Source organism: Trichogramma pretiosum, unplaced genomic scaffold (genome assembly GCF_000599845.2).
Source record: "Trichogramma pretiosum strain Unisexual culture from Peru unplaced genomic scaffold, Tpre_2.0 scaffold45, whole genome shotgun sequence".
NCBI classification, from domain to species: domain Eukaryota; kingdom Metazoa; phylum Arthropoda; class Insecta; order Hymenoptera; family Trichogrammatidae; genus Trichogramma; species Trichogramma pretiosum.
This window is the reverse complement of record NW_019641665.1, coordinates 1,199,176-1,222,570: the sequence shown is the minus strand read 5'-3', so window position 1 is coordinate 1,222,570 and position 23,395 is coordinate 1,199,176. Positions and strand designations below refer to the sequence as shown.

Here is a 23,395-nt window from a genome sequence, read left to right as displayed (position 1 = left end):
AACATTATTCATTCATTTATGTTCTTTGTTTATATTTCTAATAATTATTCGAATTTCCAATTCACATAATTTTACAAGAGCTTATAATTACAAGTTAATTATTTATATTACAAACATTTTTTCATAAAAACTCTTACAAATGGCCAATTCTCCGTGAAGTCAAACGGTGCAAAAAAAATTTTTTCTGCAAATATGAAAAATTTGTTGTTTCCGATGTCAGAAATGTCTCAAAAAAATTTTTGGAAAAATTGAGATCTTTTATGACACTTTTTCAAAGGTCATTTTAGCATTTTTTCCGAAATTCATTAAAAATCACAAATATTTAAATAGTTTCTAGATCAGTGTAGAATGACTCAAATGTAAAAGTTCCAATGAGCTTTTATGTTGAAAATTGTCCAAATTTCAGAAAAAATGCATTCCTAAGTTATTGGAGCAATCTGGGAGCTTGTGGAGTCGTAATAACTTGACAAAAACAAATGACACGAAATTTAATCGAGTTTGATTCGGACTTTCGTTTCCAAAATCATTTAAAAAGATGCTGAAGATGTTAATTACTGCCTGATAAAGTTTTGTAATGGGCTTCAAAGTAATGCACTGTAGACAACAATTAGTATCGAAAAACGGGCAAAAAACATCGAAAAAAGGCCCAAAATGTAGTACAATTAGTATGAAGGAATTTTTTTTGTGTTAATTGTCCAAATTTTCTAAAAACAACTATTCCAAAGTCATCAGATCACTCTAGAGGCTTGTATAATAGTAAGAAATACAAAACTCAAAGCTTAATCAAATGTGATCTAGACTTTCATCTCCAAAGACATTCGCAAAGCTTTCTCAAGATATCTAATATCGCCTCATAAATTATTGTAATTGTATTATTTTTTTAGAGATATCAATAACGTTCAGATAATGTGCAAAAAACCTCGAAAATGGGCTAGTTTCTACTTTTTGGAGAGCAAAAGAGCTCTCATGTACTTTTTCAATCAAGTCATTTTATACATGTACTAAGCTAATCGAAAAAATATCAACTTAGGAAAAAATTTTATCGAAATTCCAGGACATTTTCAACTTGCCAAAAAAATTTGATCGTTGACTTGACAGAGAGTCGGCCACATTTTGAGTTAACCCATTAAATCCCAAGAGGACGTTCCTTCGCCATTTTTTTCGGCTACTATATTTTCGGTAAAAATGAGGCCAAAAAATATGTGAGTAACAAATTCTAACGTAGAATTTAATGCCTTTTCAGAAGTTAACCTCAGATATTCGAAATAATGATAAAGTCAAAAGTTATAATCCTTAATTTTATTTAAAAAAAAGGGGGTTTTAAAAAAAGAATTTCAATTTTTCAATTTTCCAAATGGAAAACATGTGAAATCTCATGGTTTTCGAGCAAATATCGGTTTTTCAATGCCTAAACTAAAAGTTATAGTTGTTTAGATTAGAGAAAATAAAGTTTAATCATCAAATTTTATTGAAAAAAACATGCTTCAAACATGTATGAATTTTTCAGAATTTTTGAATCGATTTTTAGATATGATCTGGTTTTTAGTTAAAAGTTCTAGAATTTTTTTTTCATCTTTCCGTGTTTTGATCGACATTTTTTATGTTTAAACTTTATTTTTTCCAATCTAAACCACGATAACTTTTAGTTTAGGCATTGAGGAACCGATATATGCATAAAAGCCATTAGATTTCATATGGTTTCCATTTGGAAAATTGAAAAATTGAAATTCTTTTCTTAAAACCCCCTTTTTTTATATAAAATCTAGTATATCTTTTGACTTAATCATTATTTCGAAACTCTGAAGTTAAATTTTAAAAGGGCATTATACATAACATTGAAATTGGTATACTCGAATATTTTTTTATCCCATTTTCACCAAAAATACAGTGTCCGAAAAAAGTAGCGAAAAAACGTCCTCTTGGGATTAGATGGATTAAAGTTACAATGGTAGTCTCATCTTGATTTCGAACGATTTACTATTCATCATCAAAACGTCATTGTACAACACGCAGAGCTAAAGCTTGGCTTCATCAATCATCCCCCCGGACGAGCAGAGAAAGTCATTGACTGCGCGACTAGATCTCGACTTGCACCGACTTTGCTATATTCACCAGTCGTGGAATTGATCATTTTGAACAAGCTTAACTGCTGCTAAACTGCGCTAAAGTGTCGGACTACCGGTGCCCACTCGCTGGCGCTGCATTAAACTTGCGGCGCATATTTTTGCTGAGTGCTGCTGCCACTGTTGCCTGCTGTACTGGAGTTGTTGCAAGCCACAGGCGAGTAGTGAAAAATCTCTACAGTTTTATCATCATGGACTGATGTGATCTTTCGCCGCTGCTAAATAATACACTATAGATATAAGAGGTATATAGGACTTCATCCGGTACAGAAGACTGAGTGATCTTTTCGGAGTGGTTTTTCTTACGACTGAGGGGACCGACCGAGAGAGGCTTCAACATGGTGCGCCAGGACATCCTTGTGTTGTTGATTGTATCGTTCATTGGCCATACCCTGGCCTCCTATGCAAACGACGATGTCATGTACGTTGAACTCGACGAGCAACCGGAGGTTAGATGGATTGTCGACAAGTACAATGATAATGTTGACAGCTCGCATCAGCAGCTAGACGAACTTATAGGAAACCATTTAAGAAGAAAAAGATCCATAGTGAAGGCTGTAGTGTCAATAACAGATTCATTTTCTAAAATTCAACCCATTTCGTGCCAGGATAAACTTAAAAAATTGTGCGGTGTCGCTAATAAAAATATGGATGATTTGTTTTATTTAGAATGTATTCAAACTTTTAAGGTAATTTTTTGCTCGCTTTTTAATCTTTTCGTATTATTTTTAGCTGTCAATGATATTTTTTGTTTACATCATAATAATCTAACAAGTGTTGTTGGTATTATTGTAAAATATACTTAATAAGATCAGAAGCAATTGCATTACAATATATTTCATTGAATTTTTCATATTACAGCCAAGTGAAGTAGCTGATATAGATGATGACTGTCAACATTCAGTTTATAATTATATTCGTGATATTACCAAGAATGAAAACATTTATAAAATGACTAAAAGTGAATGTGGAAATGCATTAGAAGATTTAAATTGTCCAATGTCTACACCTGGTTCTTACTTGTTTTGTTTAGTAGAAAAAAGAGATAAAGTTAATGATCTTCAATGTTCAGATTATATTCAAAGACTAGATTGGGTTGTTAATGACTTTAAAATAATAGTAGCATCATTTGTTCCGGAATGTCAAAATGATGTAAATCGTTTCAAATGTGGAAGAATACAACCATATAAAGACATTTTGCAAGGACAAACATTGGCTTGCTTACAACAATATGTTAATAAACTCGAAGTACCATGTAAGAAACAGATCCTTAAAGTTACTGAAATTCAATCTGACAATATCAGACTAGACCGTCAATTATACTTAGCGTGCTTGCAAGATCATATTAAATTTTGTCCTAGCATTAGGCCAGGAAGTGGTTTTGTTTACAAATGCTTGATGCAGCACAAGACTGATCGAACAATGACTAAAGCATGCCAAGATCAGTTAGCTAGGAGAGAAAAACTTATTGCTTCAGATTATAGAGTTAGTAAAGGTCTTGCAAGAGCCTGCAAAGAAGATATTAAAATGCATCATTGTCGCAGAAATGTGCAAGATGATAGAGATATAAAACTGGCTCAAATTTTATTATGTTTAGAATCAGCTGTTAAAAATGGCAGCAAAGTAGCTCCAGAATGTCAAGTAGAGATGTTTGATCATAGAAAAATACTCATGGAAGATTATAGATTATCCCCAGAAATAGTAAACAATTGTGCTAAGGATATTAAAAACTTTTGTAATAATGGTGTTGGAGGTTCTACAATTCATTGTTTGATGGAGTATACAAGAGTAGGAAGAAAAAGAAAAGCCAGGGTCTCCACTATGTGCCAAAGAGCTGTAAGTTTATTAACATGATTATTATTTTTCATATGTATTTAAAAAATGTTGTTTGCAGCTGGAAGATTTGATCAGAGAAACAGACGCTGGAGAAGATTGGCGAGTAGATCCTGTTTTAAGAGAAGCTTGCCAATCAGTAGTGGATGTAGCTTGTAAAGATGTAGGTTTTAGTTTGGGTTTTCTTGTAGTGTTTGAAAAAAAAAATGTTATCCATCTCTAATTCTTTTAAGGTTCAAGGAGGAAATGCCAGAATCATATCTTGTCTCATGGATAAACTAGGAACTGATAGAATGACTGAATCATGTGCAACAGCTCTTGTTCAAATTCAATATTTCATTGCAAGAGATTTCAAGCTTGACCCACAACTGTACAGAACTTGTAGAGCAGATGCAGTGCACTTCTGCCATGCTAGTAATACTTGGGCAAATGATGGTACACAAATTGACGCAGAAAGAGGTCCTCTTGTGTTACCTTGTTTGTACAGATATGCCTATCATCCACAAAAAAATATGACGGTACAGTTTTTTTAAATAGTTGTTTAAACAATAACAGAGTATTTAATAAAATTATAAAATCAATGATGGTTTTAGCTTAAGAAATCTTGTTTGGATGAAATTAAACGAGTCATGAGACAAAGAGCCATTAATGTTGATCTTCAACCAGAAATTGAAGAAGTATGCTTGGATGATTTAGCATCATTTTGTTTCGATAAAACTGCAAAAGGTGAAGAGATCTTGTGTCTACAAGATAATATTGATAGGTAAATATCAAATATATTCTTAAAAATTAATATAATAAATTGACAAACAAATACTTACTTTAATGTATTTATGTTTAAGCTTGAATCAACAATGCAAATTAGCAGTAGGAAATTTTACTGAAGAGCAAGCTCAAAGAGTTGAATTAAATCCTATTATAATGAATGCTTGCAGGCATATTATGGAAAAACATTGTGATGTATATATTATTTTATAAATGTATTGTTTTATAACGTTTATCAAAGAGTCTAAAATAATTGTTGGATTTCAGGAAATTCAACAGTTTGGTAAAGATGATGGAGATATGATGGAATGTTTAATTGAACATAAAAATGATTTAGATTCTCGTACTGATAGCAAATGTAAAGCTGCTGTTGAACATTTTCAATTGATATCTCTTAAAAATTATCACTTTACTTATAAATTTAAAGAAGCTTGTCGACCCATGGTTACCAGATGGTGCAAACAGTAAGTATGCATATTTAAGAAAATTTTTATTAATGTACATATCTTAATTTAATTACTATTTTTTAGAGCAAAAACAAAGTCTGAAGTTATTGCTTGTCTAAGTGATATTGTACAAAAAGATATAATTTATGACTCTCAGCATAAAATAACTAGAGAATGTCGACAACAACTAAAAGCACAGCTTTATCAACAGAGAGAAAACATAAAGTTTGATCCAAAATTGCATAAAACATGTGAAAAAGAAATAGGTTTATTATGTTCCAATGTTGAACCTGGCAATTCTCAAGTACTCGAATGTTTAGCATCTCATAAAGCCAAATTAGGCGTAGAGTGTCATGCTCAGTTATTCAAAGTGAGGAAACAAGAGTTCCAAGATAGTTCTGTCGATTTCGCTCTCATGCATGCTTGCCACCCAATGGTGAGACAATTTTGTCGTGGCACAGATCGATCACAAACTTTGGATTGCTTGAAACGTTTTAAAGACGATTCAATGTTTGATGATAAATGTCGATCATTTGTTATGAACAGAATGGCTGAACAGAACACTGATTATCGATTTAATACAGCCTTACAGTCAGCATGCTCAAATGATATAAACAAACATTGTATGTATGTAAGTATCAAAACTGAAAAAATTGTTTTACATAAATATTTGATATCTGCATTGAAATAATATTGATTTTTTTAGTATATAAAACATCAACCTCAAAATAAAGAATTGGAAGGCATAGTGATAGGATGTTTAAAAAGTAAATTTAAAGAATCAAAACTTACCACAAAATGTGAAAGACAAATGGAAACTATTTTAAGAGAAGCTGCTTTGAATTATCATTTAAACCCTTTGATAGCTGCCCTTTGTGCTGAGGAGGTAATAAAGTTCAATATTTTCTTTAAAATTGAATGCTCTACATTAAATTGCATTTTTTCAGATCGACAAACTATGTAAAGCCGACGAAAATAATTCCCCAGGCAAAGTCGAAGAATGTTTGAAAAACAAGTTCACTGCTGATGATAAAGATATGAAAGAAGCATGTCGTATTCAAGTAGCTGAAATGATTGAAGAAGCCAAAGCCGACATAAATGTGGATCCACTGTTGCAAAAAGCATGCGCCGTTGATGTTAGCAAGTATTGCGGTTTTGTAATACAAGGTGCTGGAAGACGTGAGTATTTTTATAAATCAAAAATATAAAACATTTATTTACTTTTTTTGAATTGAATTTTTTTTTCTTTAGATATTAAATGTCTGCAGAATGTATTAAAAGACAATGAGAAAACGTTGCAACCAGATTGTTATAAAATGTTAACTACAAGAATTGAGATGTTTAAAAATGCTGATAAGGTATAATTTTTCGACTTGAGTACTAGTTATCACAGTTCTAATGTTTCCTTTTTTGTTTTTAGCTTGCAGCCCCAGAAACTTTTGAGGAACTCTACGATTCTGTCAACCGTTCACCAGCCAGGCGCTATTTCCTCGTACTAGCCTTCACTGTGATTGGGTTCATATTTATCGCGGGATTGTCTTGCGGTCGAGTATCTCGACGCACTATGCTTATGAAGAATAAGTGATAGGTCATTTAAATAATGTTATCAAAAAAGACTATGTGCATATTTTGATAAAGCCTTTAATCTGTGATCGGCTGAAAAATATGGCAATTTTACTTTTAGTTCATCTATTTGTTTGTATCGTTTAAATTACTCAGTAAGCAGGCTTTAAGATAGATGTAATCCTTTTTTTAGTATCAGTACTGAGTCATTTTAGTTGTAAATGCAAAAAACATCTTGTAGTTTTTTTACGCTCGACCGAGTGATATGAGTTGAATGTTATTGAATTTTTTATCATTAAGCAGAGATGATGAAAAATTTAAATTTTGTCAAATTATGTATAAATAGTGCTCAGATAAATTTATATGTGCAGTGTTTTATGTCAAATGATTTAAGCTTATTGCTCAAAGAGTATTCATACTGCCAAAAAAATGACAAGTCCACGTTTCTGCTCGATTTACACGTATTTATATAAAAATTATTATATATCTATGAATTATATATTCAATTTTTTTGTTGTATCAAAACTTTGAGAGGTATATATTTAAAACAATTGATTTGAAATTCTATTTAATGCAATGGTAAATTATTATTAAAGGAATAGTGCAAACGTTTGTAATATAAGAAAATTTTGATGTAAATTTTTATGGTTAATGTAGAATAAGATAGCCATATACGATAAGCTCGATGTTTACGGTGACATTTACAATTAGATACCTAAAATAAATAATCGTTGATAAAAACGATTTTTTTATACTTAAATAAATTTATTGAACCAATGGTTATAAAATGCTGAAACTTGTGATACATCAATTTGTGTATAAAATAAAAATAAATTCTTTTACAATAATACAAGTACTTTTTAACTTGATTTCTACTTTTCTACGACATAAAAATGATATTCTTTCGAGTATTCTCCATTATAGAAGTTTTCTCTTTGTTAAAATGTACTCTTTAAAATTTTCAAATAAAATTTCATGCTTTTGTATTTTATTCGAGCAAAAAAATTCGGATCGATGAATATAGATTTGGTAGTTATAGGTAGTTGTAATTAATTTATTCGGTAAAGTGGATTCACTTATTGGCGAATTGTTTTCGATAGCTCGCCGTTGAATAGGTGCATTAGTCAAGCCGCAATCGAGCCCGCATATTATCGCTTATAATAAAGTAAACTATAAAGAGATGAAGGAGCATTGCAGCCTCGTAATCTCATTGACGAAGATTTTTGCATAGATTATTTTATCAAGCGCAAGTAGGTCAAGCGGGAGAAAAATCTCTCGTTCCAAGTGGTGCGCGAAGTTTGTCTCATTCGATTATATCACTCATAAAAACATGCAAAGGTCCATTGACTCTTGAGTCGTGTGAGGCTCTTTGCGTTGTGCGTTATGTGTTGTTGGGCCGCCCGAGCCTCGTGTGACTGCCACGCAGTATATCGCGTCAGTTTCATTGACAAGGTGAGCGGCTATAGCAACGCGGCGAGTGTTTTAATTGTGGAAGATTATAAAAATAATTATCGGGGATACGCGCGGATTTGTCCGATAGATGGAAAAGGTTGCGAGTTTTTCCGGCCTTGCGTATTTTCATCGTCAATCGAGCGAGAGCGCCTTGAATTACGCACGTAGGTGCAGTAGCTATATCGCCTCGACGAGAGGTGGGAATCTCTCGATCGAGGAAATTCGTTTTTATATCGCAGTGGGTAGCGAGCCAATAAAATTAAGCACGAGCGACTAGGCGCAACGAGAAAATGCTAATTCGCGCATCGGCTCAGAAAGATGAGCTGCAGCGGCAGGTGCAGCTATTTTTGGCCGCCTATGGAAGGTAAATTACCGAGAGCCGCCGCGCGACACTTACTCGAGAGCACGTGCATACGCGATATTTCTCGGGGAATATCTTGTGCGCTTTGGATACGCGTCCGTGTATAAAGGTGTTACGCGTCGATTGTACGAGCCGAAACTTTATACGCGTTTTATTGTCGAGGCGCGAGTTGCGTACTTGTAAGTTCTCGTGGCCCATAATCTCCTCTCACACACACACACGCACTTTTCTCGACTTGGCCCCTCCAATAATGTAATAATGCTCTATTATTACGTCGCTTGGGACCTTTTCTTCTTCGGATGCTTTTTTTGCCACGTACAGTACAGGTATAATATATAGTCGAGCTCGTGCAACCGAAGCACAATGCATGCGTGGCGCATGGCTACATATAGTAGAAAAGGAGTGACGTTCATTCATTGTGCAATTAATTATTACGATGACGCAATCTCGCTTTGGAGCCTTCGCATGCACCATAGGCGCAGGGTGGCAAGTTCATGCGTAAATTCAATTATAAACTGATCCGATCGTGATCAGCGCTACAGAGACGCAGGTCACGCAGAGCTTTAACTCTCTATACTTTTATTTTCGAGGCAATTAATAGGCCCGATCGGGGAAAAAATTCCTTTCTAATATCGTACGGATGGAGATTTAATAACTATAGATGTAAGCCGTTATCGGTAAAAAGTTTATTGCGCGCGTGGAGCTCTGCGCGGCTGATTTTCTCAGCGATCTGCTAGAGCAGCGTCGGCTTTACGTCAGTGTGTGTGCGTGCCTGCCTGCGTCTATAATATCGCACTCACAATGGGAAGCTAGCAAATTTATTCTCGGCTCCATATAGGTATAGCTCCGTGTAGGTATAGCTACCTATTGTGTACGCAACGCGTTCCGGAGCAGAAATCGATCTCGAAAAAGCCCAACTTACAAAAAAGGCCTCGTTCGGAACGAAAAAAGGAGCTCGAAATTGCGATACTATGGGCCTTTGCATATCGTTGGGAAGAAGAAGAAAAAAAGGCTACAGTGAGTTGAACAAAGCGTTGGATCGGATTCGATCGTTCAGCAGGTGTCGGAAATTTCTCATCTTTACGGGGGAACCATTTAAAATTTTCAAAACAATGCCGACGAGTTCACGGGAGATTTTTAACTCTCGAGACGAGCAAAACAAAACAAGTTTAACACGCAGAATCGCGAGAGCCTCTCTGAGCGCAGAATCGCTATCGTACGTGAATAGTAGTAGTAGTAGTAGTCGATCGGCGCGTTCGGCACACTTTTTGCCGATGCTATTAAAACGACTTGTTTATGTTTACGTAACGCTGCTCCTCAGCTCGGTCTCAGCTCTCAATAATTACATATTGGCTGCACGTGTTTGTACGCGCGATCCACATACTTGTGCTCGCAGAGCTCACTGAAAACAGCGATCGAGGGTTCGCGTCAACGCAATGCTTGTTTATACATGTGTATAGGTGCTTGCAGCGTACCTACCATATGCGTGCTATATTGTGCGTTAAAGCCATGAGCCGCACGCGCAAAGCTCGCCGCGGCAGCGATACAAGCACGTGCCACCGCGCCAACATCGTTTGAATCGTCGATCGCATCTGTCTCCCCCCCAACTTGCAGCTGAAGCTCNCCCCCCCCCCCCCCCCCCATCTACTCTCAGACGTGTACGAGATTATAATATACATATACGAGAGTGAATCACGCTCGCGAGGATGGACAAATATTTATAAACGGATTTCCCGAGGAAAATTGCCCAGCCGGTCAAGAGCGCGCGACGCCAACGAGAGAGCGAGCTTATCTGGTGTCGCGAGGGCTTACGTTACAGCTCGCTCCGACTTTTCAGCTGGCGGATCGAATGTCTCTTTGGTAGATCGTTGCTCGTTCGCGCGATCGAATTTGGCTTGTTTGTTTGTTAGCGCACCGCAGTCCGCACTCCGCACGCCCTCGCACGCACGACACAAATTCCATTCGCTCGCCTTATTGTCTGGCTCTCTTTATACACTTTTTTTTTCTGTCGATCTGCGCGCTCGCAGAGTCTCGAGCGGTACAAGAGAGGCCAAAGTGGCGGCTCACATATATCAATGCTCGATACTTTTTTGTACATATATAGGCTTGATTCTCGGGACGGTTCAACGAGCGTTGCGTTTGCCTCTGACGTTCCAACGGCCGAACGGCGGCCAGCGAGTGTTTACCTCTTGACTCGAGAAAAATTAGGAGCACGTTGCGCATCGACGTTCGGCCTGCATATCGTAATGAAGCAATAATCGAGTCCCGCGACAATTTTTCTGCACGTCTCCGTCGTCTCCGTCGTCTTTTATAACGTACAAGCTCGTATCGTATGTGTGTCGCGTCCGTGTGCGCGAGTCTGTATATCGTTGCACTCACACTCTGACGATTATCGCCTCCACGACTGCCGTAACTGGCGTGAGCCGTCGTCGTCGTTTCGGAGTCCCCGACTCTCTCATAGCGAGTCTCTCTGACGTACGTGTGTACGTGTGTGTCACCGCGTGCGTGTGAGTGGCTGTGTGCGTTGCAAGACTGGTGTAGTGCGCGCGTGTGTGAGTGCGCCTCTCCATAGGCAGAGTCAGTGTAGAGCTCTGGCTGCCTACAGCTCTATCTCTCTCGACAGTTGTTTCAGGCCGCGGCGGCTGAGCTGCTGCTGCTGCTGCTGCCCTGCGTAATAAATACACACATATACCCTACTACTTGTATACGTGCAAATGCTCCTCTCGAGTCTCTGCTCGGCGCTCTGTGTATTGTATACGACAGTCTCATAGCGCTGCGCGACTTTGCAGTGTGTTGCATTATCATCGTCGCCGTCGTTCGTCGTCGTCCAACGTCGACGTTATTATACATACACACTTGGAAGCAAAAATAATACCAGTACTGCGAGCTGAGGAACTAGCCGACGAATCGACTCGAGTGCACTGTGTCTCTGTGTCCAAGTGTGCGTCTGTGTATTGCTATGTGTGAGCCGTGCGTGTAATCTATTCGTGCATTTTGCTGCGCTAGTGCTCTGTGGCCTGCTGCTGCTGTTGCTGTTGCTGGTCCGTCGCAGCCGTCGCCGCCGCCACTGATTTCTGTTCTCCTCGGCACATATATACATATTTGCATATACGTATATAAATGCAACGCAGTCGTGTATATGCACGAGCCTACGCGGGCTGTGCATGTGTGTGAGCTGCATCGGGCCAACTTGTAGTGCACGACAGAGTGCGAGATATCGCGAGTCCGGGCCAAAGTGCGCCTCGCGAAATTCTTTTCTACGAGCAAGCTCCGAACGAGAGGCAGCAATTAGGACTCGCAACTACACCGCATCGTCCAGGCCACGGTTCATCCAGGCCCGATGTTTAAATGGACGCTTCGTCCATCATCACCCAGGTCGCACGCGATGATGAGCTAGGACAGTTCAACAACGAAAAATGTACGACTCAATGCTTTTTCCAATTCTCCACTCTCGTTCTTTCGACTCCTTTTATTTTATAGTGCAACTTTCTCTGTATTTTTTGCACTTGGCGCGTTTATCTCTACACCCGATATGCACCTGTTACAGCATTATTTTATCTCTCGCTTTTCTGCCTGGCATACCTAAGAAACAATACGCAAGTACATGTACGCTTATATGGTGAAGACAATTGCGATGATAAGACTTTTGCGAAATCGCTCGAGTTTCAAGCTTTCGCGAGTTATTTTTGCGGAAGGTTAGGTTCTTTTATCTGCATATGTTTTCTCTCTAAGCTGTCTTTAGAAGCACACTGGAAATGATTGTTCAATTTTAAATTTATACTTGTCCAAAAACAATTTTATAACTATTTCTCTTTATTATTATCAAGCCTTGACTTTACTATTCTTGAATACAACACATGCAAAGCTTAATGTTTTCCTTTTTTTTTTTTTTTTTCAACAATTGCATTCACACAAATGCAGTTACCTTGTAGTTCTGTTATCTTTACAATAAATTATCTATATTTTCTTTTTTCTACATCTGTGAACAAGGTATTGGTTATTTGCTTTCTTTTATTCCATCAGTGACCTATGTTTTATTTTATAATTCATGCCTCATTGTCTTAAATGATCTTCATGCTTGATTAGCTGATATGTGTGACATTGTGCTCAGTATGGACATACATTTTTTTTAAATATACTTGATTATGTATAGAAGCATTTTCTTCTGTTACTACCATTACATGTGAATATTTCTTTTTAACTTATTAATTTAAAACCAATTCTTTCAATTTATCTGTAATAAACTGGTACTTAAACTACAACAAATTTTTAAAGCGTGTTTATTTTTTTAATGTTTGAATGCAAAAACTCCTGGAACTAATTATTGTTGACAATTCCTTTCCAAAATAAAAAATATAATTATTTTCAAGCATTACTTTTGATTATATTTCAATATTGTACTATTAAGCATAAAAAATGTTACTTTATTCCTGTAAAATCCATTGAATTACATATTAAAAAGTAATGAATTTTTCAAATTCTTCAAGCCATATTATTATAAAAATATTTAACTTAGTGGTTTTATTTGAAAAATAATGAATTATTAATTTTGTTACAGCCCAAATACCACGCAATGACACGAGTATCAACGGGGCATCGCACCTGGACAAAAAACCACGGGGTCGTGGTTTCTTTCGGTCGATACTTTGTTGCTTCGGCCGAGATGGCCGTACGGGAAGTTCAAAGAGTTCCAAAGCAAGTTCGTTACAAGGTGATGGCCGTTGTTCGCCGCCACCGGGCACAGGTTCGCCACACTTTCTACTGCCACCCATTCGCCATCTGGACATGCACAAAAAATGCATGGTGATAGATCTCGATGAAACGCTTGTGCACAGCTCGTTTAAGCCGATTAATAATGCAGATTTTGTCGTCCCTGTTGAAATTGATGGCACAGTGCATCAAGTTTATGTACTCAAGAGGCCCTATGTTGATGAATTTCTTCAAAGGATGGGGGAATTGTATGAATGTGTACTTTTCACAGCTAGTTTAGCAAAGGTAAACAATTTATTAGTACTTATAATTTAAAGTATTTACAAATCACATCCTTTGTAAATTGTAATGTACAAAAAGCAAAATATATTTTGACAGTCCATTTTTCATATAAGACACATTCTAAAATAATTAATATTTTTTACAGTATGCTGATCCAGTAGCTGATCTCCTTGACAGATGGGGTGTTTTTAGAGCCAGACTATTTCGTGAATCGTGTGTTTTTCATAAAGGCAATTATGTAAAAGATTTGAACAAATTAGGTCGAGATTTGGAAAAAATTATAATTATTGATAATAGTCCTGCCAGTTACATATTTCATCCAGACAATGCAGTAAGCTAATTTCTATTTAATGTGCAATAATATTTCAGCTCAATCTAATATATATTATTTTCCAGGTGCCAGTAGCTTCATGGTTCGACGATATGACTGACTCCGAACTGCTTGATTTGATTCCATTTTTTGAAAAATTGAGCAATGTTGAAAACATTTACAAAGTACTGTCTAACAGTAATCGACCATACAATCAAATGCCTTCAAATATTATGAAGCTTGGCAACAACAGTAACAATGCTACTGGTAATAACAGCAGCAATACCAATAGCGGCAATAACACGTCGAATCAAGGGATCAAATTAGGCGCCTCCTAGCCCAACCTCAAGTCTGGCCGATCACTCGTTACAAATCCGGCCAGTCTTTACGGACAAACCGAGCCACGTTGCATCTTCAGAAGACTCATCGCTGCCTTACACGAGTTAGCACGTAGCTACTCGTTTTTTAGCAGCAGCAACAGTAACAATTGTAACACTGCTAATAATATCATTCAAAATTCCTGATGCTATTTGGCAAAAGGAAATGAAAATGACAACGATCAAAATGGAGGCAGTTTTGCACTGATGATATGAAATTATTTAAGGTTCGCTCGATTTACTGTAATTTTTGTTGTAAAAAATTTGTGTAATTCCGATGGGAATAGCGAATAATAGGTTTATAGTAAAAAAAAAATGTTTTTTTATGTGACGTAATAGTTGAGCTTACAGGAAAAAATCTTGATGTATTTAAACGGAAATCGTCGATTTTTAAATTCAAGCATTATGACTAATTATTTTTTACTAAATGACAATATCAAAGTTAGGAATCGAGCGAGCCGTAAATATTTGGTTGGTTAGGATGTAAAAAAATGAAAAAATTGTATTTTTTTCTCAATTCTGTGCAACGTTAATATTACCCCTGTAGTAAAAAAAATGAAGAGGTAAAATAGTAGTGTTAAGTATCGACATGACTTTATAGTGCTTGTATGGTATGTAAGTTCTGCTAACTCGAACGAAAAGAGTATTATGTGTCAATATTGAATTTACAGAAATGTGCTACATAATCGATATTTAAAATGATGAAATTAAATTATCACCGCCGGGTTTCCGATGAATATAATGAATAATTATTATTATTTATCATCATTATTGTAACTATAATTATAAATATGAAAAATATCGGTTGATTAAGGTTGATCGAATCTTCCAGAATGCAGAAAATTATTGTTAATAATTAATTAAAAATATGCTGAGCAAATGTGACATGAGCTCTCCTCGGTACGTCCGCAAGAATGCGAATAAAAATATAAGTAATAATCAAGTATCGCAATAATACGAATTTCCAGTGATTATATTCATTGAACTTATTAAAAAGAGTACTTTATTTTTTATTAAGATTAATTAAAAATAGAAAAAATTGGAATAAAAATAACAATTTATGAGTGAATTATGCAAAAAAAATTATTAAATAGTGTGCAAGAGAATAAAACATATTTTTTTTAAATTATTCTTCTAATTTGTAGGATAAAAATTATCAATGTTTTTTTTATCGATTTTTCGAAAAAATCGCAAGAGTTTGCTATTTTTATATAATAAAACACAATGGTTTGTTGCTAAAATGAGGCGCTGATTTATGAATTGTATATTTACATTATGCAGAACATGATGACTCTTTAAAAGCTATTTAAATACTTACTACTTTAATTTTATTTTCAACTTTTAACTTCATGGGTTTTGCATTAAATATGACGAGACTAATCGCTTCTTTATTGTCAATTTAAGAATTTATAAAAAAACAAAGTTTCCGTCTACCGTAAACAATGGTAGTATCGGATGCAGTAGTCATAAAAGCTTTAGTATTGGTGCGAAATTTCGTCGTTATCATTGAATAATATAGAGTGTATCATTTGCGTTTATGAGAAAAAGTATTTTTTGTTGTTCTCTAAAATGAAAGTTTATTTTATAATTTTTAAATCCATTTAAAAAATAATTGGTTTTTCAAACAAAATTAACTAAAGTATTTAATGTTTTCTATAGAATGAAAAAGTAGGTAAACGAAACAATTTTTTGAACCATTGTATTGTTGACTATATCATGTTACATAAATATCATAATTGTGATTACATGTCATAATTCTAATCTACTGCCAAACAAAAAATTGGAACAAATATCACAGAAATCCTTTGTATACTTGTACAATATTATGTACCTTATACGGGTTTGATACTGAAAAGAGCAAAAATTAATAAATTTTTACAGTAGAACTATTTGTTAAAAATCGAATAACCGCAAAAATTAATGAACGTAACTCTAACGCTTTGAATCTATTGTATAAATATCAAATTTTTGCGGATTACAAGTATGCAAAATATGAGGCGAAACAGACTTGAGTCAAATATTGTCTATGAGATTTTGAAAAAATCAAACGCATAAGTATCAAGTTTTTTTTGTTTTGTTTTAATCACAACATTTCTACAATAAACTTATTTTTCACATAAAAATAAAGGAATTAAAATGAAAAACTGAAGTCCAACATTTTACAACTTTTTAGTAACTTGGTAAGAATGTTGAAATATATATTATAAAATAAAATAAAAACGTGCCTTTTACGAAAGTCGGCGTGATTGCCAAATACTTTATTTAATTGTTTTTGAAAATAATAATGTAAATTAGTATATGAGCGCGTCCAGCATAAGTCGGCCACCCCGCGCGATTGCGGCATTTTTGGCCGAAAGTGTCGTATGTTTAGCTCGCTCGGAAACGTTTACCAAAAGTCAAAAAAAAAATCCAAACACATAGATCGATAGATTTTTTCCTCCTCTTTCTAGTGGTGTAACTCAAAAAATTCTTAAAAATTTATTTTGAGGTTAAAACTCGACTTGAATGTTCAAGTCGATTTATCCAAAAAATGTATCCTCCGATTTCAATTTAAACTGCACCAATCGAAAGAGGAGGCAAAAATCTATCGAAAACCATGTTTTCCAGGATGGAGAAATGATAAGAAGTATTAAAGATATCGAGATGAATAGCGCGGGACGGCGCGCGCGGACCTGTTTTCATGCCTTTGTCTTTTCGACTCGCTAAAAAAATGCTGAAAAAATAATTTAAACACGTAAATCGATAGATTTTTTCCTTTTCTTTTGATTGGTAATATTAATTTTGAGGTCAAAATTGAAATACTAGAAGAAATATTGACTTAAAAATTCAAGTCAAGTTTTGACGATGAAAAAAATTTTTAGGAATTTTTTCAATAACACCATCAGAAAGAGGAGAAAAAAATCTATCGAATTACGTGTTAACGTTATTTTTCCAGCATTTTTTAAGCGATTACGAGCGAGTCGAAAAGACAAAGACACGGCGCCGCGCGTGTGCCGCCGCTGGCGCACGGAAAACAGGTCCGCGCGCGCCGTCCCGCGCTATTCATCTCGATATTTTTAATACTTCTTATCATTTCTCCATCCTGGAAAACATGGTTTTCGATAGATTTTTGCCTCCTCTTTCGATTGGTGCAGTTTATTTTGCAATCGGAGGATACATTTTTTGGATAAATCGACTTGAACATTCAAGTCGAGTTTTAACCTCAAAATAAATTTTTAAGAATTTTTTGAGTTACACCACTAGAAAGAGGAGGAAAAAATCTATCGATCTATGTGTTTGGATTTTTTTTTTGACTTTTGGTAAACGTTTCCGAGCGAGCTAAACATACGACACTTTCGGCCAAAAATGCCGCAATCGCGCGGGGTGGCCGACTTATGCTGGACGCGCTCATATATCTATACATACAGTAACATAATGTAGGATACTAACATATATATATGTAATTATATTTAATCACATTATAATGGCACTGATGGAACTAAACTACTAGAATGTAATGCCTCTCTTAAATACAAAATGTATGATGTATATAAAATATTAGTAATCGAGTATATTTTTATTCGATTAAATTATCGGAACTTAGAAATTCCGCAAATTATATATTGATCAACATATTTGTATTTTTTTAATTTACACAGCCGGCAACAAGAGCTATTGTGTTTAATAATTAAGCCTCTCTTGCGAAGTTTTCGTCACATACACTGGTCAATAAAAACCATTAAAAAAACAAAAAACAGATGTGAATATGCAAACACTAGTGCTGCAAAAAGTATTCAAAGCTTACTAGCCTCGCATCGGTAATCTTATATTGTGTGAAAATGCGTTCTCTGGTGTTGTACGTGTTGAGATAATTATATAAATATGTCTAGATTTGCGACTGTTATTACGGTGTCATTTGCGGGTTTATTTATTATTCGTCGTGTTAATCCTTGTATCAGCCATTGAAGTATCACGTGCTATTTATATGAATTTACAAAAAAAAGTGGAAGAGATTATATTGGAAAATCAGTTCGAATTTCGCTTAATTTTGTGAATACATTTATCGTAAAAAAATATAAAATATACTAGATAGCCAAAAAGTGGATAGTCCACTTCGTGCAATTTTAATTTTTGTTTTTATTATCACGTAATTTAGTTTCTTCACAAGTAAAAGAAAAGAGCGGAAAAATATGTTAAATCTGGCTGTGTCTCAAACTAATACACAAAAAAACACATTTGTAAATCTTCTTAAGAAAAACGAGCATTAAACTCTGTATTTAAATCGTACCGATGCAAACTACTTGCATTTGAAGTTGTACAGGAAAACGTGATTATAAATTATTAACTTGAATAAATGAATTCGAGCCTATTTTTATCTAACTTAAACAGCAGTTCCTATAATCAAGTTATTTCATTAAAATTCATGGAAAATTTGTTTTATCTTGCAATAGAATATGTCGATTAAAAACTCTGTTTCGAGCTCAATTAATGGAAATAGATTTGAAAATATAAACAAAAATATTCACGCATAAAAATATGGTATATATTTTTAATAAAATATAAAATAAAATTATACAATAGTATTGTGCATATTCGTAAGAGTAATAAATATCGAATCTTCAATGTAATATGCATATTACATTCATAAAATTATGTATCTCTGTATAAAGATAACGTTACGGTCGTCAGATGAAGAGTATCCATTCTCTCGTTGGTTACCAATTGAGTTAAACATTTAGCGCATTTGATCGACTTCCATTGAGCGCATTATGTATAAAACTCAAAAGCGCAGGAAACTTTTTAAAAGAAAAAATTGTAAACTTAATATCAATAGCTAGCGCTTTTTACAACTTACTTGTCAGTAAAACTACAGACGCATACGAATAAATATTTTAAATAACATGAAAATGCTTGCGATTCTCATGCAAGCGTAAAGAAATTGAATGTTTGAATGAATTGATGAAATAGAGGGGAGGGGGGCAAATATTTTTAGCCGAATAAAGCAAAACTTATATACATGTAAAAAAATATATATACGATGAGCAGAGATGGATATTATTTAGAGCGTTATATTGTATTAGATAATGCCGTTTATCTGACGGTGCTTTTATATAAACACATATTATATACATTTAGACACACATACTTGAATAAATGCATACAAATGTATGTATATAATATTTAAAAAATAATGCAGTTTTAAGACAGATTTTAAGTAATGATAAATGGAAATTTCCATGAACATTAAAAGATGTAAGCTCAGACACTTGAATCATAAAAAAAGTAATTTTATTTTGATTGTTGGTCGGAAAAAAAGACAATGTATTATTAGTTTTTTTCTCGATTTGGAAAAATATATATAAATACTCAAGTGTAGAGTTTGATTTCATACATAAATAGAAAAATATTTCCGTGTGCCCTTCGTAGTGAGGATAACATATAAATATTGTACAAGCGATGCAATAATTGTCGCGATATAAAAGATGAAAGAGCATGTGAGTCGAAAAAATGAAAATCGAAGTCTACATTTTCTGGTGTTTAAAAATTTTTTGATTGATCAAGTGCAAGTGTGTGAACTTTAACAATCTTTGTTTTTTTGTACTGTGCTGTATCCTTATAACTAGACTATAAATATTGTATAGGTTGCTTATATGTCAGTGATTGAAAAATGATAATAGTGATTCATGCACAAATTAAGTTGTAACGTTAATTTAAAATATAGTCTATTTCTAAGGTAACAGCGCAATTGAAGAGGTGAAGAAATAACGCATAAATTGGAGGAATATAACATTGCCTTGAGTATAACGTGTAAATAACCAGGATTGTACGCGAGCGAATCTGGATAAAAATGAAGGATTATTATAATTTAAATTATAACGATTATAAAAGAAGTGTGCCACCTTACAGAAAAAAATATACACTTGAAAATAAATCCATGATAGCTGGCATAGGATTAAAATATATACTATAATTGTAAAATGTAAAATGCGATTGTTTCGGACGTTAATAATTTTGATGCTCGTCAGTATCTCACAAAAATTTGCGGAAATTTTTCTATATAAAATTGAAATGTATTGCGAATCTTTTTGTATGATTAGTAAAAAAGCACGTACGATTTTGTAATACTTGAATTCTTGTACATTTTGAATGTCAAATTTGTAAGAAAAAAAATGGCATTGAAGCACAGAGACAGGTGCCACAATTTTTTCAGTCGCAAAAAATAAAAATAACATTGAGTGTAGCAACAAAATAAATTGATTGAAAATGTTTGATCTGAGAGAAAATGCGGATTGTGTGTGATTAACATCTCCCACCCTCTGATTGTCCAGTTTGCTCTGTGATTCTGTGTTTAATACAAAAATATATCTATGTTTGATACAATTGCTCTCAAATTTTCTTTAATAACCATATCTTTCTTGAAGTTGAAAATTTTGAACTCGTCCATTTTCAAGTCATCTTGCCGCCAAAAGAATACAAGATTCGCGACTCGCAAGTTGGCCAAAGGAGGGGAAAGTCGCGCGCGCGCCGCAGAATATGAATGCATAACACATCTGCAAAGCCATAATTCCCCCATACATATATACAAGCATGATGTATGTGTATTAGAGGCATAAAAGATTCGCAAGAGAGATGACCTGTCTAGCGGCGATAAAATCCCAGTAACAAATATCACATTGTGAACGGATATATAATATAGGTGCACAGCTATATATGGCTCGAGGGGGAAATTTGTCTCCTTTCTCCTGAACTACATCATTAGGCCTCACGTTTTTACGGGAAAAAAGTCAGCGAGCCAATATCGTTGCATCGCGCGTGAACCGGCAATATCAATCATCGGCGCACTACATCGATAAACGCATATAACGTTGACTCCTACCTACACACGCATATACACACGTAAAAGGTGCAGACTGCCTTTTTGCAGTACCTATATACTATAGCCAAGAAAAGTATGGACGACGTTTAGCAATTGAAAGAGAAGAAGCTACATTCTTACTAGAGTGCTTATTGTGTTGATTGGAACCACTCTCCGTCTTTTCTAATTCCAAGCCAAAATTGTTTCTTTGAATAAATTTGTTATACTACTGGCCAAACACTTGAATTGTGCGTACACCGTATCGTGCGCTTATACGTAGACATTTGTACGATTAATAAAATAGGCAAGAAAGATGCCGCGCGTCAAAGGATCTCCGAAAAAACTTGCCAAAACTGGCAATGCCAATACATGGATATTTCTAATGAAAGGTAATCAATTGATGATCATTAGTTACAAAGATGTCATTAGTTACAATTGACATTAATTACTTTTTTCATTTAGGTGAGAGCTTGGAAAGTTCAGAGGGTATTCATCCTAACATGGTAAAGCTTAGACATCCAGCAACCAATCAGTCATCAATGTTTGTATTCAGTACTGGGGACACAACTGTTCAGGAAGTAATGACATTTGATGAAAACAAGCGATCCTGGTTTATCAATGATACCGTAAGATCAGATGGGAAAATGCATCTTTCAACACCAATCGATCCAATTTTTTTAATTTTGCCATATTTGAGAAAGGTACATTTGATTCATATTTAAATTATTGTTTGATATTTTAAAATCATAATTGTTCAACTTGATTTTACAGTCACAACAAGTTATGCCTCTAGAACATGTACTCCAAGACGAAGACTACCCTGAAACAATTCGGTTGTTGAAATGTCAAAATATTAAACTATCTCTAATAGCAGATAGAAAAGGAGATGAATCTCTCCAAGCTTATAAATTCAATGAAGACAAAACTTTGAATTGGTTAAAAAAAAAAGTTGAAAAAGTTGCAATAATATGTAGGCAAAAAGGCATCCATGTATCTCAAGGAGCAATAAGTGCCAATTATGTGAAAAGTAGCAAATATGAAGGTGGAACTGACACAGGTGAAAATGAATGGACAAATATATAGATATTTATTTTTTTAGCATGACTAAAATATAAATTTTTTTTCTTAGAGTACTTAAAGTATGCTCATGGTATAGTTTCTGAATATTTAGCCGAAGATTTGTCAAAAAAACTGTTTCAGTATCTAAATTTACAAGATGAAACAGAAAATAAAAAGAGGAAGCTATCTAGTCCAGTGAAAAATCCTCCTGATGAGAAAAGAATTAAAAAAGATAAAATTGAAAAAAAAGAAGAGGAGGAAATGCCTAAAGGAGGAGCCCTTGATTTGACTAAATCAGAAAAGGTTTGCTCATGGTTACTTTTGAACAATACATAATCTATATTCAGATTAACATTCATTTTCATTTTTAATTCTTTTTAGCCTATGAAACCACCCCCAGCTACAAAAAAAGATATTGCCCGACAGAAAGCTGCAGCTGGCTCTAAAAGTATAACAAGTTTTTTCAAAAAAAAGTGAGGATGGAAACAGAAGAAATGAATGACAGCACACTGTTTTAGAAGAAAAAATTTTTTCATTTTTGCTACTTGAAGTCTATGTTTCTACTAATGTTGTTATACAAAATTCATCCTAGGCAAACATTTTTAGAAATTTCACACTTCAAGATCAATTTTTGAAACAACAATAGACAATTTTTATGAAATACTGTTGTCATTTTGAAGTAAATGAAATGTAGAAATTTCGTATTTTCATATGCAATACATTAATTTTTGTTATTCTTAAATGTTTATATCTTTATGTAAGCACTGTATACAAACACATAACAATGAGTTTGTTTTTCAGTTGTAATTTTTTTTGACAAACACTAATAGGATAAGCTAATGTTTAATTGTTAATTTTATACAAATTCTGTTAAACAGATTGTGATTTTTAAAGTGTGAAAATATTATTTCTATGTACATAGTTTCCAGTTCTTATAAAATTGGTTGTTTTGAGTTAACTTTAGAACTCGTCAATACTAAATCATATCTTTATTGATGGAAGTCAAGAACGCATTTAAATTATAAGATACATAGTATTTGATAAGCTTAATGTAGATACTTATTTCAGGAATTTATAAGTGTATTATTTATATCACTACTTTATAAGTGCAAGTTAACATGTATGTTATGAGATTATAAAACTTAAACAAGCATTTAATCTTTATACAATAGCTATATATACATTCTATAAGTTTTTAGAACTTCTCAATAAAATAAATTTTAATCGATAGAATCAAATGTTTTTTATTTTTATCAAATCAATTTCAGATAATGAATTA

The 23,395-nt window shown here is 34.2% G+C and overlaps 3 protein-coding genes across 4 annotated transcripts; all 3 read left to right on the top strand.

The window, feature by feature from the left end:
- Nucleotides 1-1,807: 1,807 nt before the first annotated feature.
- On the top strand, nucleotides 1,808-6,752 carry LOC106658969 (Golgi apparatus protein 1). Its single transcript, XM_014381242.2, has 12 exons — nucleotides 1,808-2,812; nucleotides 2,985-3,959; nucleotides 4,018-4,119; nucleotides 4,190-4,474; nucleotides 4,550-4,719; nucleotides 4,799-4,916; nucleotides 4,989-5,185; nucleotides 5,252-5,798; nucleotides 5,874-6,053; nucleotides 6,115-6,346; nucleotides 6,419-6,525; nucleotides 6,588-6,752. Exons 1-12 carry the CDS (start codon nucleotides 2,462-2,464, stop codon nucleotides 6,750-6,752), a joined length of 3,429 nt encoding a protein of 1,142 aa, XP_014236728.1. The 5' UTR covers nucleotides 1,808-2,461.
- Nucleotides 6,753-11,161: 4,409 nt separating this feature from the next.
- On the top strand, nucleotides 11,162-15,285 carry LOC106659775 (carboxy-terminal domain RNA polymerase II polypeptide A small phosphatase 1-like). Of its 2 annotated transcripts, none has more exons than XM_014382464.2 (4): nucleotides 11,162-11,961; nucleotides 13,102-13,538; nucleotides 13,681-13,866; nucleotides 13,932-15,285. In XM_014382464.2, exons 1-4 carry the CDS (start codon nucleotides 11,892-11,894, stop codon nucleotides 14,181-14,183), a joined length of 945 nt encoding a protein of 314 aa, XP_014237950.1. In that variant the 5' UTR covers nucleotides 11,162-11,891; the 3' UTR covers nucleotides 14,184-15,285. The 2 variants fall into 2 exon arrangements, with proteins under 2 accessions (XP_014237950.1, XP_023316043.1); XM_023460275.1 differs by lacking the exon at nucleotides 11,162-11,961 and adding an exon at nucleotides 11,970-12,238.
- Nucleotides 15,286-17,605: 2,320 nt separating this feature from the next.
- Nucleotides 17,606-23,349, top strand: LOC106655306 (ribonuclease H2 subunit B). Its single transcript, XM_014375667.2, has 5 exons — nucleotides 17,606-21,446; nucleotides 21,520-21,758; nucleotides 21,829-22,114; nucleotides 22,187-22,419; nucleotides 22,498-23,349. The coding sequence occupies exons 1-5, from the start codon at nucleotides 21,371-21,373 to the stop codon at nucleotides 22,591-22,593; spliced, it is 930 nt and encodes a 309-aa protein (XP_014231153.1). The 5' UTR covers nucleotides 17,606-21,370; the 3' UTR covers nucleotides 22,594-23,349.
- Nucleotides 23,350-23,395: the final 46 nt, after the last annotated feature.

Coding starts and splice junctions, on each gene's coding strand:
- LOC106658969 (XM_014381242.2), top strand. CDS start 2,462: ATGGTGCGCCAGGACATCCTTGTGTTGTTGATTGTATCGTTCATTGGC. Junction 5,186..5,251: donor GTTACCAGATGGTGCAAACA/GTAAGTATGCAT, acceptor ACTATTTTTTAG/AGCAAAAACAAAGTCTGAAG. Junction 6,347..6,418: donor AATACAAGGTGCTGGAAGAC/GTGAGTATTTTT, acceptor TTTTTTCTTTAG/ATATTAAATGTCTGCAGAAT.
- LOC106659775 (XM_023460275.1), top strand. CDS start 12,148: ATGTACGCTTATATGGTGAAGACAATTGCGATGATAAGACTTTTGCGA. Junction 13,539..13,680: donor TCACAGCTAGTTTAGCAAAG/GTAAACAATTTA, acceptor TATTTTTTACAG/TATGCTGATCCAGTAGCTGA. Junction 13,867..13,931: donor TATTTCATCCAGACAATGCA/GTAAGCTAATTT, acceptor ATTATTTTCCAG/GTGCCAGTAGCTTCATGGTT.
- LOC106655306 (XM_014375667.2), top strand. CDS start 21,371: ATGCCGCGCGTCAAAGGATCTCCGAAAAAACTTGCCAAAACTGGCAAT. Junction 21,447..21,519: donor ATGGATATTTCTAATGAAAG/GTAATCAATTGA, acceptor TTTTTCATTTAG/GTGAGAGCTTGGAAAGTTCA. Junction 22,420..22,497: donor ATTTGACTAAATCAGAAAAG/GTTTGCTCATGG, acceptor AATTCTTTTTAG/CCTATGAAACCACCCCCAGC.